The sequence below is a fragment of the Balaenoptera borealis genome (assembly GCF_965194805.1).
Source record: "Balaenoptera borealis genome assembly, chromosome: 10".
NCBI classification, from domain to species: domain Eukaryota; kingdom Metazoa; phylum Chordata; class Mammalia; order Artiodactyla; family Balaenopteridae; genus Balaenoptera; species Balaenoptera borealis.
The window spans coordinates 109,741,252-109,757,331 of NC_138874.1; the positions used below are offsets into that span (position 1 = coordinate 109,741,252).

The 16,080-nt window shown below is 49.4% G+C and overlaps 1 protein-coding gene across 2 annotated transcripts in view; it reads right to left on the reverse strand.

Moving 5' to 3' along the window:
* Nucleotides 1–6,767: 6,767 nt before the first annotated feature.
* The window catches only part of CPXM2 (carboxypeptidase X, M14 family member 2), a 132,504-nt gene continuing 123,191 nt past the window's right edge, over nt 6,768–16,080 (reverse strand). The window contains exons 12-14 of one of the 2 annotated variants that reach the window (XM_082406951.1): nt 14,993–15,132; nt 13,014–13,113; nt 6,768–8,114 (exon numbers count right to left, since the gene is read on the reverse strand). In XM_082406951.1, the coding sequence (XP_082263077.1) occupies nt 7,861–8,114; nt 13,014–13,113; nt 14,993–15,132 (494 nt within the window). In that variant the 3' untranslated portion in view covers nt 6,768–7,860. Of the gene's footprint in view, nt 8,115–9,278; nt 9,809–13,013; nt 13,114–14,992; nt 15,133–16,080 lie in introns of those variants that run through there. The other variant, XM_082406952.1, reaches the window with a different exon arrangement.

Below are 16,080 nucleotides of genomic sequence, written 5' to 3' on the forward strand. Positions count from 1 at the left end.
TACTATGAATTATGCTGCTGTGAACATTCCCACACAAGTTTTATGTTGACATATTTTCATCTCTCTTGAGTACGCACCTAGGAGTAGAATGCTGGATCATATGGTAACTTCATGTTTAACATTTTAAGAATCCTGCCAGACTGTTTTCTAAAGTGGCTGCACTTTTCTCTAAAAATAGTCCATTTTTGTTTCTAGATCTTTTTGTTGCTGAAGGTTTCAAACATTTTAAATACATTAACAATGACTGAACCTCCACAACAACTCTAAGAGGCAGGGACTACTAAACCCATTTTAGAGATGTGAGATTTCGGAGAGATAAGGCAACTTGTTCAACACCACTCGGATGGTAAGAGCAGGGATCACACTTAAGCCCGTCCCCCAAAGCTCCACCCCCTCCCTCTCTATCCCACTGCTCCCCACTCCACCCAGGAGATGCAGTGACCCATGGGCTCTTTCCTTCCTCCGCAGACCTGGGGGCACCAGGGATAATTTCTCCATGGCGTTCGAAGGTCCCCCTCTTCTTCTTGCCCTGAAGAATCCCCCTGGCCCTGTGCAGTGTGTTTTGATTGAATCTGCCGAAGGCACAGAACCAGATCCTCATGTTCTGGAGTCTCTGGACTTCCTAGGGCTGATGGGGAAAACACCCAGAGGACAACAGCCTTTGCTGTGTCCCCTTGGCCCACCTGGGGAGGCTGACAGCCAGAGCGCATGCCTAGAGGGAATGAGGGGCGAGGGAGAGTCACACAGGAAGCCTTGACTCTCAGTGAAAATTCATTAAAAGCCAACACGGCGCACTAAGTATTCTTCACAGCCCGGGGATCTACTTCTGTAGCTCCGAGGTTGTCTGTCTCCTCAGCTCAGCTCTTACTTCCCTCACCCACTCCGCTAATGCTGGTTTCCAGAGCAAATTAGGGTGTAGATCAAGATGGTCGCTTCCATCGTAGTAATTAACCTAAAAAAATCAAAGTAGATGGTCTGGCTACACGTATTGGATGCATGCTCCAAGCCTCGGTTTCCTCATTTGAAAAACAGAAATAATGATATTTACCTCTAATGATATCAGCAACCGTGAGGATTGAAAGTTATACAGCACGTTGCTGGGAACACAGTGCCTGAAGAAACATATTTAGCTTCTTCTCTGCCTCTTAGTGCTTGCAGGGTGCCGGGTACCAGCCTAAATGTCCCCCAGCGTGGATCCTCACGAAAAACATGTGAGGTAGGTCCTGTGACTACAGAAGTCCCCTACATATGAACGAGTTCTATTCCGAGGAGCGCATTCGTAAGTCCAATTTGTTCGTAAGTCCAACAAAGTTAGCCTAGGTACCCAACTAACACAATCGGCTATATAGTACTATACTGTAATAGGTTTGTGATACTTTTCACACAAATAATACATAAAAAAGCAAACACAAAAAATAAAGACAACATTTTTAATCTTACAGTACAGTATCTTGAAAAGGACAGTAGTACAGTACAACAGCTGGCATCCAGGGGCTGGCATCGAGGAGTTACTGACTGGAGGAGGGAGGGGAGATGGGAGATGGTAGAGCTGAAAGATCGTCAGCAATAGGAGACAGAGGGCAAGCTGCAATGTCACTCACGCCTGATGTTGATGGCACAGCTTCCGGTTCCTTGCTGGATTCAATTCTATCTACCCTCTTGAAAAAACGATCCAGTGATGTCTGGGTAATAGCTCTTTTTTCTCGTCATAGATGACATGGTAGCACTGGATTGCATTCTGAATGGCTGCTGTAACCTTCGTGTACCGTTCTACGTTCAGGTCCTGTGCCTCAAAAACTAACAGTGTCTCCTCAAATAAAGAAAATCCCCTTGCCATTTCCTGCATCATGAATCTCTTCAGTTCCTCAGTTACTTCTTCTTCCTCTTGTCTCTCTTCATCCTTTCTCTGGGCCTCCAATTCCATCAGGTCTTCATTAGTAAGCTCCTCGCGTTGCACAGCAAGGAGCTCAATGAAGTCATCCTCTTGCAGATCTAGCTTGAAATAAAGATACTGTACTACTGTACTCTATACAGTACAGTAAAGTACACAAAAGCACAACCACTTGTAGAGGATGCACGCATGTGAGAGCATACGCCAGACACTTGAACTAACTTACGTGACTGGACATGGGAACGCATGTTTGCATCTTTGGAAGTTCAAAACTTGAAAGTTCGTATGTAGGGGACTTACTTGTATTCCCATGCTACAGATGAGAAGACTGAGTCACAGAGGTTATATAATTTACCCAAGGTTGTGCAGGGACTAAGAGGCAGGGCTGGCACTACAACCCAGATCTCCCGGCTCCAAGGACCAGGCTCCTAAATACTTTGCTCTAAAATGAGCCAGAGGTGAGTGAGAGAGGCTTGAAGGGGGCTCCAGAAAGAGGTCCTCCCACGGATGCTGACAAATGGACTGGATGTAGACACAGTCCACTAACAAGGCACTAATGAGCAGGAGTGGAGCCATTGTCCCCGTTCCTCCGTCAGGTTTGCTCTCACGGTAGATTAGGTAAGAAGAAACGCCAGCGTGATGCTGACCTCAGAAAGCTGACCAGGCTGTGAAGGACACGGAGCTGCACCTGTGATGAGCATCGTTAACTGAAAATCAAAATGGGGCCAGGAGTCAGGGCAGCACCCACCTGTTAGGTCGTCTGAAGTGGACAGAGAACTATGATGGCAAAAAAGCATCCAGAATCAGGCCCAATAGCTTCTTCAGGGTTTTATTGCACATTCCATCAGTTCCTCACTAACCGTTCCCCTAGACAAGCTGATCAAATAAGGGTTACCATCTTTCGTCCTCTGATTTCCCAAATGCACCCCGACTCCCAAGGCTTCCATCACCTTCTTTGCTCCTAAGAAAGTCAGGCCAAGAGGCACAGACCGTAGGGCTGCTCCAGGACCTAATTACAGTGTTTCAGGAGGGCAGTGGAAAGAGCGTTGCTCTGAGAGTCCTGCCTCTGCCATGGGCTGAGACACAACTTTGGATACTTTGTGCCTCTCCATGGGCCTTGGTTTTTCCATCTCTAAACTCAGGGGGATTGGGCTAGTTCAAGGGATGGAAACATGAGGAATCACTGCTGTCACCCCTTCCCATACCGATAGCAGACACAGCTAATCAACTGCAGCATTCTTTCCCACTGAGCCAGGACTTTGCCTCAGAATCTTTCTTAACACAGGGCTCCAAGCAACTACTACCGATAAATGAGAATTGGCCTGCAAGAGGAAACTTGGTTTCCATCCTTGGACTCATTGATCTTGAGGTGCCCTCAGCTCTAAAGACATGTCATTCTCCTCTGTACATACCAGAAGGCACTGGAAGACTCTATCCCATGGGCTCCAGCTCTCTGATTTCATTTTTCTAATTTTTTCTGCACTCCTTATGTCTTGACTGGGAACTTGGAGCTGGGTATGGGGATGCCAACACGAAGTGGCATGGGAATTTGAGCTTCACCAGGCAGGGTGGTGATCGCCAGGGCCAACTCTGAACCAGCAAACCTGTGATACTTTTCCAGCCCAGCCACCCAAATACCAAGTAAATACAACATCCTTTATACTACATCATGATTTAGACATTAACAACACATTGTAATAAAAAGGAACGAATTCGGTCATTTGTTGAGACGTGGATAGATCTAGAGACCGTCATACAGAGTGAAGTTAAGTCAGAACGAGAAAAACAAATACCGTATATTAACGCATGTACGTGGAACCTAGAAAAATGGTACAGATGAACCGGTTTGCAGGGCAGAAATAGAGACACAGATGCAGAGGACAAACGTATGGACACCAAGGGGGGAAAGCTGCGGCGGGGAGGGGTGGTGGTGTGATGAATTGGGAGATTGGGATTGACATGTATACACTGATGTGTATAGAATTGATGACTAATAAGAACCTGCTGTATAAAAAAATAAATAAAATAAAATTCAAAAAAAACCCCACATTGTAGTTTTAAAGTTGTTCTTAATATCTTTGTTACACAAAGCCTGGATAAATCTTGGGGTTTCCTGTTAAAGTCATCAAAACTGAGCTGTGATCCCTGAAGGACTCTGATTTGAGCAGCTCCTTAAATGCCCTTTAACCAAAAACACAGGTGGCCTTAAAAAGAGCAAGGCTTCAGTGGCCACCTGGGCCCTGAGTGGGAGAATAAGGATAAATAGACGGAGGATTCTCTGCCAGAAGCAGAAGTTTTGTGTTGATTTTACCCTAAAGAAAGACATCCAGATGGAAAGCAAAACCTTCTATAAATCGTTCAGACATGCTTCTACGCAGTCAAGTATTAGACTTACTTATAAAAGTGAAGACTCTCGAAGAAGTAAAAACACACTAAATAAATCCAAGTTATGGATTTTTAATCTCTGAAGTCACATTTTCTTAACCTATAAGGGACTCTTATAAACAAAGCAGCACATGCACAAGGCTAGTTCAGTTCCACATATATTTACTGAACACCCGCTGGGAGGAAAAAGCCGAGCCAGACTAGTGGGGCAGAGACAGAGGGGGACGACGTCGTTCCTGCCCTTGGGGAGATTCTGGGACAACAGCAGCGGGGAGAACCAGAGGTAAGATGACCCCCAGTGGAAAGGGATGGAGAGCAGTGGCCCTGAGAGGCCCCAAGGGCCCTGCAGGTCTGTCCTAATGCATCCATGTTGTGAGACGGAGGAAGGCTTCCTGCAGGAGGTGGCATTTGAGAAAGGCCTTGAGAGGAGCAGGAAGGTCTTCAGCTGTGGGGAGAGACAGGAGATGCAGAGGCCCGAGGCCGCCCCTAGGCAAGATCCGGGAGGGGTAATTCTGGCTGAAAAGCATGGGAGAAGTCCAGTTGCAGAGCAGCCCTTCTTCTTCGGAAAGAAGAAGAAGGTGAAGGAAGACGGTCTGGGCTTGAAGGCCCAGCGAGGAGGAGCCGCTGAATTATCATGGAGCCAACGGGGAGCCCACCGAAGGGGGTGAGTAGAGGTGCGGCTCCAACAGCACAGAGCCTTAGGGATCTGGAAGGTCACTTCTCCACCAGAAATCAGGGGACGCCACAGCCAGACAGGCCTTGACAGTCCATCGAGCCCACGGGCTTACTTTGCAGGAGCAGATAAGAGACCAGAGAGGCTGCCTGGCTGAGACCACACACCAAAGGGTGGTGCCAGGTCTGGAAGCCACAGCTCCATCCTGCAAGCCCGAGACACCTGTTAACGGGCTAAGTCTGAAGACAGGCCTTGCAGAGGACCAAGAATTGCTGAACGCGGCAGATGGCATACTGCAGCCCCAAGGGCTACAAGGACTACAGCCCCATTGCTAGACGGTGGCAATGAGACAATCACCTTGGTACCAAGTGTGGGGACCTGGTCTCCCACTAGGACGTGGCCGGGACCTGACGATCTACCGTCTGCTGATACCGTTGGAATGGTTAACCGCTCTGAACTGCAGGGCTGACTGATCATCTCAAGGGCTTTATACTGTCACCTGTCATATCTAATGCTGCAAGAGGAAGGTTTTCCTACAATGGGCTTCATGGAGAGCTATAGGGCGAATAGCTATATGACTACTGAAAGTTAAATTTATATGATTAAAATTATGTAACTAGAAATGCTTTTCCCAAGTTGCATGAGTCCCATTTCAAGTGCTCAATGGCCACGTGTGGCGAGTGGCTACTGTGTTAGATACTACAGAATTGAACCTCTCCATCACTGCAGAAAGTTCTATTGGACACTGCTGGTTTATAGCAGGGGTCAGCTAACTATGCCCCAGCCTGGGGCCCAAATCCAGCTGCCATGTGTTTTTGCTTTTGTCTTTGGCTGAGCTGACTGACTTGTGGGATCTTAGTTCCCCAACCGGGCCCCAGCAGTGAAAGCGCCAAGTCCTAACCACTGGACCGCCAGGGGATTCCCTGCCACGTGTTTTAATAAAGTTTTACTGGAACACAGCCATGCCCATTCACTTACGTATGGTGTAGGTCTGCTTTTGTGCTGCAATAGCAGAGTTGAGTACTGGTGACAGAGTCTTTACGGCCTGTAAAGCCTAAAATACTTACGATCTGATCCTGTATAAGAAAAGTTTGCTGATCTCTAGTATAGACTGTCAAAAAGTGACATGAGGATCTTTTCTGGAGAGATGTTCACTGGCAGACCCAGGAATGACTAGTGGGTCCCAAGTGTCAGGACGACTTCAGCCCACCACAGGCCCCCTGGGGAAGGAGGTAGGGAACGTAACGCTGGCAGCATCACTACGGAGCTTGATGGGGGTGCAGGGTGCCCCTCCCCAAGCCGGCGCCTTCTCCAGGGTGACCGACCTTCTCCAGGGTGACCGACCTTCTCCAGGGTGACTGACCTTCTCCAGGGTGACCGACCTTCTCCAGGGTGACCGACCTCCTCTAGGGTGACCGACCTTCTCCAGGGTGACCGACCTCCTCTAGGGTGACCGACCTTCTCCAGGGTGACCGACCTTCTCCAGGGTGACTGACCTTCTCCAGGGTGACCGACCTCCTCCAGGGTGACCGACCTCCTCTAGGGTGACTGACCTTCTCCAGGGTGACCGACCTCCTCTAGGGTGACTGACCTTCTCCAGGGTGATTGACCTTCTCCAGGGTGACCGACCTTCTCCAGGGTGACTGACCTTCTCCAGGGTGACCGACCTTCTCTAGGGTGACCGACCTTCTCTAGGGTGACCGACCTTCTCCAGGGTGACCGACCTTCTCTAGGGTGACCCACCGCAGACAGAGGGGGCGGGACGTGGCGTTTGGGTGGCTGCGAGTCTACCCAGGAAAACCACACAGTAGAAGGAGCTCACCATCTGCTTTCTTTATTTTTCTATTCTTCCCAGGTCAGTGAGGCAGCAACATTAATAAAAAGTGAGAAGAACTGTTTTCTTGCGTGGCAATTCAATAACCCCTCTCACACCGATGCTCACAGATAATTCTAAGAGTTTTTCATCAAATTGAGTCTAATCTGGATGGTCTGGCATCCCACACACCAAAAATAACTCCCGGAGTGATGTCGGCCAGCCTAGGAGAGCTCGTTTCCAGGAAAGGAGGACGATATTGAACAGAGAGGGTTGACAGTCAGCCTCCTCCCAGCTCTTTTCAAGTCCTAGCAGGTCAGAGAGGAGAGCCAGGCTAACTGCTCTGGTTCCTTAGGGAGGTGGGCACCTCCTGCTCTCCCCACCCAGGGAGCCCCCAGAGCTACTACAGCAGCGGGAAGTTTGGGGGGTTCTCTGTGGATCCCACTGCACACCATGAGCCCCAAAGCATGCCTGCTGCCCACACTCACTCTTGAATTATTTCAGCCTTCCTCTCCCTTTGTGTGCGTGATCCTTTGTTGAAAGGGAAACTAAGCGGATTCAAGAGGTCGACTGATGCTCACTTGGTAATGTCTCTATTGTCAACAGAGCGCAGGATTTATTTGCAGCAGCTTGGAATGTCCTGGGGCCAGAGAGGGTAGATTCTCTTAGAATGCCCATGAGCATCTCGAATGGTAACATTTGGGACAGCAGAGCCCTGGGAATGCTGCCATTTTAGCCATGCAAATTGCAAATGCATGGGGAACTCTTGCTGTCACGCAAACAGGAGAAGCACCAGTTTCCCTTCCTGTACAGCCAGGAGGCCCTCAACAGGCAAGCTCCTCTCTCTCTCTCAGACTCCCAGGATGACTTGCTGAATCCTCCCACCATCCTTCCTCTGCTGCCCTGCCCAAGTTATTTGGATAAATGGGAACAAAGAAACTATCCTAAGCCTCCCCTCGGGACCAGCCTTGCAACGTACACATACTCCCAGGCCTTCTTGAATTACAGAGAAAACAATGAGGAGTGAGTCCTCTATGGAGCTACAACCAGGGTGGTTTAATTTGCAGGGGTCCAGGACATGACTCAAGAGTTGGGAGGTCACCCGCGCTGTCGTCTTTTCCGCGCCCACAGCTTCAGCCGCCTGGCTGGCAGGCTGACGGGCTGCTTCCCGAACTTCTCCATGATCTCTCTGATCCTGGCCAGGTTGGTTTTGCTGAGCGTGAAGTCGCACTGTGTGGCCCCCATGTCATAGCCGACTATGCAGTTCTTGGTGGACGAGGTGAAACCTTCTGCCTTGGCCGTGACCATGTACTCTCCGGGGTTCAGAAGGCGCCAGTAATCCCCATCACTGGCTGTGAAAAGAAAGCAGGGGAATTCAGAGCAGCTCTTTTCTAACAGAGATATCACCAGCTCTGTTATTCCAAGACCAGCCTCCTGGCCAGAGAGAGACTCACGGGCAGGGAGTGTGGAACTTGAGCCCCAGCAGATGCAAATTCTTAATGCATTTTGGAAGCCAAGATGTTTTCCTTTTTGGAAACCGCCTTAATGGTTTTAACAGGAAGGGGACTGGGGTGTAGGCTCCCCGCAGTGTTAATACGCATGAGCAGAAATGGAGAAACAATCGCTAACATTCCTTTCTCCGTGACAATACACACCATTCATGATGAACTTGAATGTCTGAATGGTATGCCCTCGCCACAGAATGCCATCTTGAAAAGCCATCTGTGCCTGGCTTCCTGGCTTCCCTTAGCATGGCTATAAATATAGAATAGTAGTATGGGGTGGGGCTCTTCACGTCTGAAAAAGAGAAGGAAAGGGCTACAAATGACCTGGGGGGAGGCCCCAAGGTCCACACCTCATTCCATGGTCCTCTATGAAGAAATGGAACTACAGGAGCAGGTACACGTGGACGTTGCAAGCAGAGTCCCCTGCCCCTTCCCCCGCCCCGGTTACACCATTGGTCAGGCACCCAACAGGCACCTAACTGGACCTGGGTCCATCCTTAACTCAACGCTAGATCCTTGTTGCATAAAGTGGGGTTCTAGGTCAAGGCCACTGCTCCCCAGGGGGCCTACACCTGCTGAGATCACTTGGACCCCTGACATTAAAGAGGCTTTGAGACAGAAAAGGAGACATCAACTCCCACGTAGCACATGGAAGGACGAGGCAGGCACCAATCCACTGAACCCTCCAAGCCAAGTTCTGATGTAGGTTGTATAATGATCCCCTTTTCTACATGAGTAATTGGGTGCCAAGGGAAGTGTCACGTCCTGCACAAGGTCACACAGCTAGTGATTAGCTGGTCTTCCCAGGCCAGGTTTGTTTTCTCTCTTATGATGATCTGTCCTGCCCGGTCTAAAGAGAAAAGGCTGGATTTGGTGAAGTGCTACGTAGGCCCGGGCAAGGTTTACTCATGTGAATGAAGCCTGATGTCCTCTAAAGAATGGAAGAGAACTCTGTCTGTGTGAGAATATTTATCTCCCACACACACGCATATAACACTCTGAAGCACCATGTTTAAATTCACATCACAATCTTTATTCATCTGAGACGCCCCATGCAACGTGGTGAGCTCACGAGAGCACAAGATGTCATGAAAAATGAAATACGCAGGCAGTCGTTCACCACATGTTTGCACAGTCTACTACCTGGTAAACAGGCCTCAGTGTGAGAGCCCCAGGCACACAACGCGGGCAGACGGCTCCCTGACTTTCTCAGCACTGCGCCCTGTGTCTTCCTGCAGTGAAAATGCAAGGTTCTCAACTAAAGAAAATGCTACTTGGTGGCTTTTCAGAAGCCGAGAGCCGCGCCCAGCCGTCTTTGTCTTGCTATCAGACGGCCCGAGCCTCCCGGGCAGGCACGGGCTGAGACATCTCTCCGGGCTCCCAGCTCCCAGGCACACCTGCCAGAGCCGCCCCTGCACCCTCCAGACAGACCTCCCTGTCTGGTCTTGGCCCCGTGTTAAGCTGTGGGTTCCGTAAGACCTCTGGCTTATTCTTCGCCACTTAACTGTGTGTTTCAGTCGTGTGTCCTTGACGAATGCCAGCTGGATTAAGTGGGATGAAGACAAACAAACATGAATACAAATGTCCTATTAACGTGAGAAGTTGTACATATTAAGCCTCAGCCACTGTAGGTACTTTCTCCCCACCAACACCGGAGTGGATTCGTTAAAGGCCAAGAACCGGCCACCTGCCAACTAACCTGATAGAGGCCGCTGGAGGCGAGACCTTTCAGTGGGAGCGCCCACCTCGAGAACACATTGAGGTCAGTCTGAAACACCCCAGGGAAGGGGCAGCCCAGGTTCTCCCCAAGGGAGATGCTCAGGAAGCCAGGAGTGAAAGAAATCCATAATTAACACGTGCTTGTCAGCTCTACTGAGTCAAATTTATAAGACGGCTTTGTAATTCTTTTTCTCCCCCAAATAGTAGAAGGTTCCCTCCTCATCCTCTCCCCAATCTGCCCGCCTTTGCTGTGCTGGCCTCCTTCTTATTACATCATGGTGCCCTGTCAGGGGTGTGTTTCGGGGGTGAGTGTTCTGTGGAGCTGCAGGGGGAGGTGGGCACCCAGCTGGGATCGCCCAGCACCGGTGGACAGAAGGAACAACCCAGGCCCTAACGACGAATGGCCATTCATTAGCAGGTCGGGTTAGTGTTCCCAAACAAAGGACAGTCACGTGGCATTCCGAGCCAGGTATTGGGCCAACATATTTACATGCATTTAGAAAGCATCCTTACTAGCTTCTCTCCCTGTGGAATTCCACTCAATACCCCTGTTTATTTTATGCAAAATCCCTCCTGGAATAAAACTTGTCAGATCACATAAGCCTCAGACAGAAATCAAGGCAAATTCAGAGCTTATGTGGAGCAATGAAGGACCCCGAAACCAACGCAATAAAGAACCATCCGTGACACACGGGATTCCTCTGTGATGCGAACGTGCTGGGAGATAACTTTGTGGGGAATAAAGGGAGATGGAGTTGCATTTTCCATTAGCTCATCAAAACTGTCTCCTTGATTACAAGGGCTTTGAAATTCCGAGCTCATTAGGCGAAGCCCTCTCTGTTGGCTTGTGGGCCCCTGGGGACATTTTATCTCACACTTTGTTTAAAACTCTAATTTTCTCACATTGCCTACAAAAGACTAACAGTCCAAGGAATGTTTCAGGCTCTTTTACAGGCGCTCATTAATAATGTTTAAAATACAAGGCCTATGCAGAACCAGATCAAAGAGCCCCTTTCATCCACAGTGATCATCTGCACCTTGCATGTCTGGCCCGTGACAGGTTTACAATCTGCATTTGTTGACTTAATGAATGAATAAGTGAATAAGTGAATGAATGAATGGATCAGTGTATGCCTGCCTATGTGGGGCAACTATGTACCAAATGCCATGCTAGCCAGTGTGCAGCCTTGTGGTCAGTGGCTATAAGACCCTGGAGGACAAGTGGATGCCCAGGAAATATGGCTGCGTGAAGAAACAGGCAACTACCTCGAAGGAAGGCGATTCAGGGCATCACACCACAGTCTACTGTTTTGTGGCATTTCACCCATTTACAGAATAATTGTCCTTCTCTGCCAGGCACATGAGCAGGCAGCCCGGTATTGAAGAACACCTGGGCCAGGTCTGAATCCCAGCCTCCCCCGTCCTAATGTCCTGGAGCCTCTGCTTCCTCACAGGTCACATGGGATCACTTGGGGGAGGACAGGGTGTCTTCATGCATGTGACCAGCTATCGGGGAAAGGGACCCTTCTCTTGTTCAGGGGGAACAGCGTGGGACAAGGGAAGGGGGACCACATTGAGAGTCTCAAGCTCTTGGCTCAATCCCAGCTGAGCCTCTCGCTGTGCATCTGGGAAACGCCACATAACGTCCAGTGCGGCTGGCCGCCCCGGCACAAGGTAAGCTCTTAGATCCCCGGGCGCAGGTCAGGCCAAGTTAGTGTCAAGTCTCGTTTCTCCCAGTTCAAGCGTGTCTGCAGGCTGAAGAGGTCTCTTATGGAAATCATGGTCTCCTTCCTCTTGCTGATGATGACTCCGTTCGCTACACCTGGACGGGACCTGCCCTGGGTTGAGTGATGCCCTGCCCCCCACACCCTCCAGTGGCCCACATCCTACCACCCAGGACCTACGAATTGACCTTATTTGGAAAAAGGGTCTTTGCAGATGTAATTAAGGATCTCAAGATCATCCTGGATTATGTGGATGGGTCCTAAATCCAATGACAAGTGTGCTCATAAGAGACAGAAGAGGAGGAGTCAGGAGGAAACGGAGGCAGAGACGGGAGTGATGCAGCCAAGGAAGCTCAGGAATGCCTGAAGCCACCAGGAGCTGGAAGAGCCCAAGGGGGATCCTCCCCAGGGGCTCCAGGGGGAGCACGGCCCTGCCGACACCTTGATTTCAGACTCCCGGCCTCTATAACCGTGAGGGAATAAATTTCTGTTTCTTTAAACCACACAGTCTGTGGTCATTTGTCATGGCAACCACTGGAAACCAATGCAGGACCCAGTGCCCTGCTCACTGCAGCTGACAGCAAAGCAGAGTATCTGCCTTGCTGACGCAGCGCTCCCCAACGTCACCCCCCCCCACCGCCCCGCCACGTAGGAAAACCTCTGCGTGTAGGTTTAAACATGGCTGTGGGCACACCATCTCCAACGGAACGCTCGCTGACAATCTGACTTAAGCATCCAACCAATTCTGTTCCACGTGCATCTGTCCCTGCAGCGTGCTGCAAACCTCATCCATCAAAGTCAAATTCGCTGTTTCTCATTTCCCCCTGAACACGCCAAGTGCCATCCCAGGTGATGAGAGTCCTGGGGCACAAGGGTAAGCCTGGGCTTGTTTTCATATCACTTTCTAATCGGCAAAGAATAAGGCAGCCCTTGTGCGGATGGTCGGTGTCTGCGGGCTGCTTCCCAGCCAGCGCTGGAGCTCTGGAGCAAGCAGGGAAGCAGCCCGCAGCTGCTCCAACATCTGAACCCAAGCCCCAGCCGCCTCCTGAACCTTCAAATGGGTCCTTCAGCCTCTTTGAGCTTCTGGTTTTCACCTGAATAAGGGACAGAGAGAAGCCAGAAAGCAGAGGCTGAACACCTTGCTTTCTAGGGTCTCCATGGAAAGCTGGAGAAAAGAGACAATAAGCCAGGTCAGAGGAAGAAGTTTCTGGGCCTCAACTTGTGGTTTTAACTCAAGTAAAACACTTCAAGAAAATGGATATTTCCTCTTGAGAAACAGTTCACACACATTATTTGTAGTTACCTGTTCGGATGTCATGGTTAACACCCTCTACGGAGATAACAGCATTTGGAATTCCTTTTCCGTGCAAATCCCTCACCAGGCCTTTGATGCCCCGATGAACCTGCTCGACAAACAGGAGAAGCAGATGAGCTCACCGATCAACCGGCACAGCGAAGAGGGCCAGAAACCAAGAGCCCCCCACAAAGCCACGTCTGGCTCAAAAGCTCCCCGGCTCTGCATGGATTTGGCATGTAAATTTCTGTATTCCTTTTGGGTCCATCTACTGGAAAGTCTTCCACTGGAGTTAAAATATTCCAGAGGTTCAGAAAATATTAGGATCTGAGATGGTTCATAAAAAACACATCCGGTAAAAATGGAATTTAATTTTTATAGGCACATTTATTTTGACTTTCCTGGACTCTACAGACTAAACACATAGACTTTAAGAGTCAAAGAGGAGACAAAAGACTCAAAAGCATCCCTGTAAAGTACAGTTCATCCGCAGGGCCCTTCCACTGGTGAGTCGAGTCACAGGACACACACCAGCTCTGAACCTCGTGCCTCAGGTTCCCCATCCGAAGATCCAAGATGACATACCATCATTTCCAGTGACATCCTTTATACATATTGCTATGCCTGGGCATTTTATCTGTAGGAGGCTCTTTGGCTAAACTGGGATTATCACGTTAGAATGACTAGGGCCTTCTCTCTCTTTGTTCATATATGAAATGAAAAAAGAGCCTTCCCTTACAAAATTCCAGAGTGGGGATGGAAAGTGTGCTCACGGCTTCCCAGGAGGGCAGAACAGGTTCACACCGTTCTGTGCCAGGAAAGTGGGCTGTGGGCTGCACTGACCCTCCCAGGATCCTCATGGATCAGACTTGGATGCTGAATCGCAGTGCCAACCTCTGCCACCATGAGGAGGTGCAGGTACCAGGAAGCTGGCAGCCCAAGCCCTTGGCTGAACGCTTCTTCTGACTCACCTATGAGAACCCATGGAAGAAGGGCAACCGCCCAGTCCAGCCTCAGCATCTTACTTCCTAGTGAATGTGAGTCACGGTAGAGTCATATGAAGTTCTACATTCTTTTTATTTCTCTGGTTCCTGTGAGTCTATTCCTTGTAGGGGCGTGGATGTTATTTGGTTAGTTTTAGTACCAAACTAGAACCAGTTTGCTCAATGCTACAAGCCAGGCGTATCCTTGAGTGCAGGAGGAAAAGAAGGCGTGCGAGGGTCCTAGCATACGTGGCAGGACTTCCTCACCAGCTACGAGCAGAAGCTCAGCGGGCACTTGTTAGAACTGTTCCCAGGTGACACCCGACACCTGCAGCAGTGACTCCTCAGCCTCCGAGCTGTTATGGGCTGAACTGTGTCCCCCACAAATCCATTTGTTGAAGTCCTTACCCCCAGTATCTTAGAATGTGACTGTATTTGGAGATAGCATCTTTAAAGAGCTGACGAAGCCCTAAGAGTGGGCCTTATAATCTGACTGGTGTCCTTGTAAGGAGAGGAAATTTGGACACACAGGGACACCAGGGGTGTATGCACACTGAGTAAAACCATGTGCGGACACAGTGACAAGGTGGCCGTCTGCGAGCCAAGGAGAGAGGCTGCAGGATGAAACCAACCTGCTGACACTTTAATTTTGGACTTCTAGCCTTCAGAACCATAGTTTCTGTTGCTTAAGTTCCCCGGCCTGTATATTTTGTTACGCAGCCCTAGCAGACTAATACAAGGGACCTGAGTATGCCGGCTGGACAAACACCCCTTCCCCACGGAGCCGCATCCTAGAACCCCGGAAGTAGTCTCACTCACCATGAACCACTGGGAGCAACTGACATTGACTTAGAGCTCACAGACAGCAGTTCCTTCTGACACTGTAGTCGCTAGCCCAGGGCGCTGGCCGCCGTAGGAAGCACTAATTTGATCTCAGGCTTTTGGCCATCTCAAGGGCGTGGCTCCCTAGCTACAGCCCGTCACAGCCGTGTGGCCACGTCATACCTGCTCCATGAACACGATTAAGGATTCCCGATTATTCTCCCACTCCTCGGGCAGCTGGCTCTCATGCGGGTATTTATCGCAGCCCACATAGATGGATAGCTCGAAGCAGTTTGTGTGAAGGTAGCTGAAATCGTTGAGACCTGCCGAGCCAACCAGACAACGTTTTAACTCAACAGTGCTCCAAGTGGCCCTGGGAGACAGCAAGAATGTTCAAGAATGTGATTCAGAGGACTTCATCCGAACAAGGAGGTATATCAAGTGTCTACTCTACACAAAAAATTAATTAGAGCAACTGATGGGGGACAGAATGGGGGGTTGAGATAGAGAGAAGATGCAGCCGGAACAGTCTGTGGGGAAGACAGGCCTATGTAGGGCATCTTTGACAAAAGGAGGACTGAAATGTTTTCTAGATAAAATTATTTTCATTTTATTAAACTCAGTTTAATACTATTTTTAGGATAAAGGTATCATTTCTTTTTTCTTAAAAAAATTTTTTTTTCTTTTGTTTTCTTTTTTTAATTAATTAATTAATTTATTTATTGGCGGCGTTGGGTCCTCGTTGCTGCGTGTGGGCTTTCTCTAGTTGCAGCGAGCGGGGGCTATTCTTCATTGCGGTGCACAGGCTTCTCATCGCAGTGGCTTCTCTTGTTGTGGAGCACGGGCTCCAGGTGTGAGGGCTTCAGTAGTTGCGGCACACAGGCTTCAGTAGTTGTGGCTCGCGGGCTTAGGTGCTCCGCGGCATGTGGGATCTTCCCGGACCAGGGCTCGAACCCACGTCCCCTGCAGTGGCAGGTGGATTCTTAACCACTGCGCCACCAGGGAAGTCCCTCTCTTTTGTTTTCTTTTTGCTGTTTTTTATTTTTTGAAAGGTATCATTAATTAATAGTATGGATTTTTAGTGTTTAATTAAATTTAGCTCAATAGTTATGCTGCTCTCAGCTACAGCTCTATAACTGTAGAATAAAAACTGCAGTTGTCTATTCTAATTCATAAACATAGCTATCCATCCCACCATTTACCGAGTGTTTTACATAAGCCAGAAGCCGTCCTTAGCGCTCTGCAGCAAAGCTCATTTAGTCTTCATCACA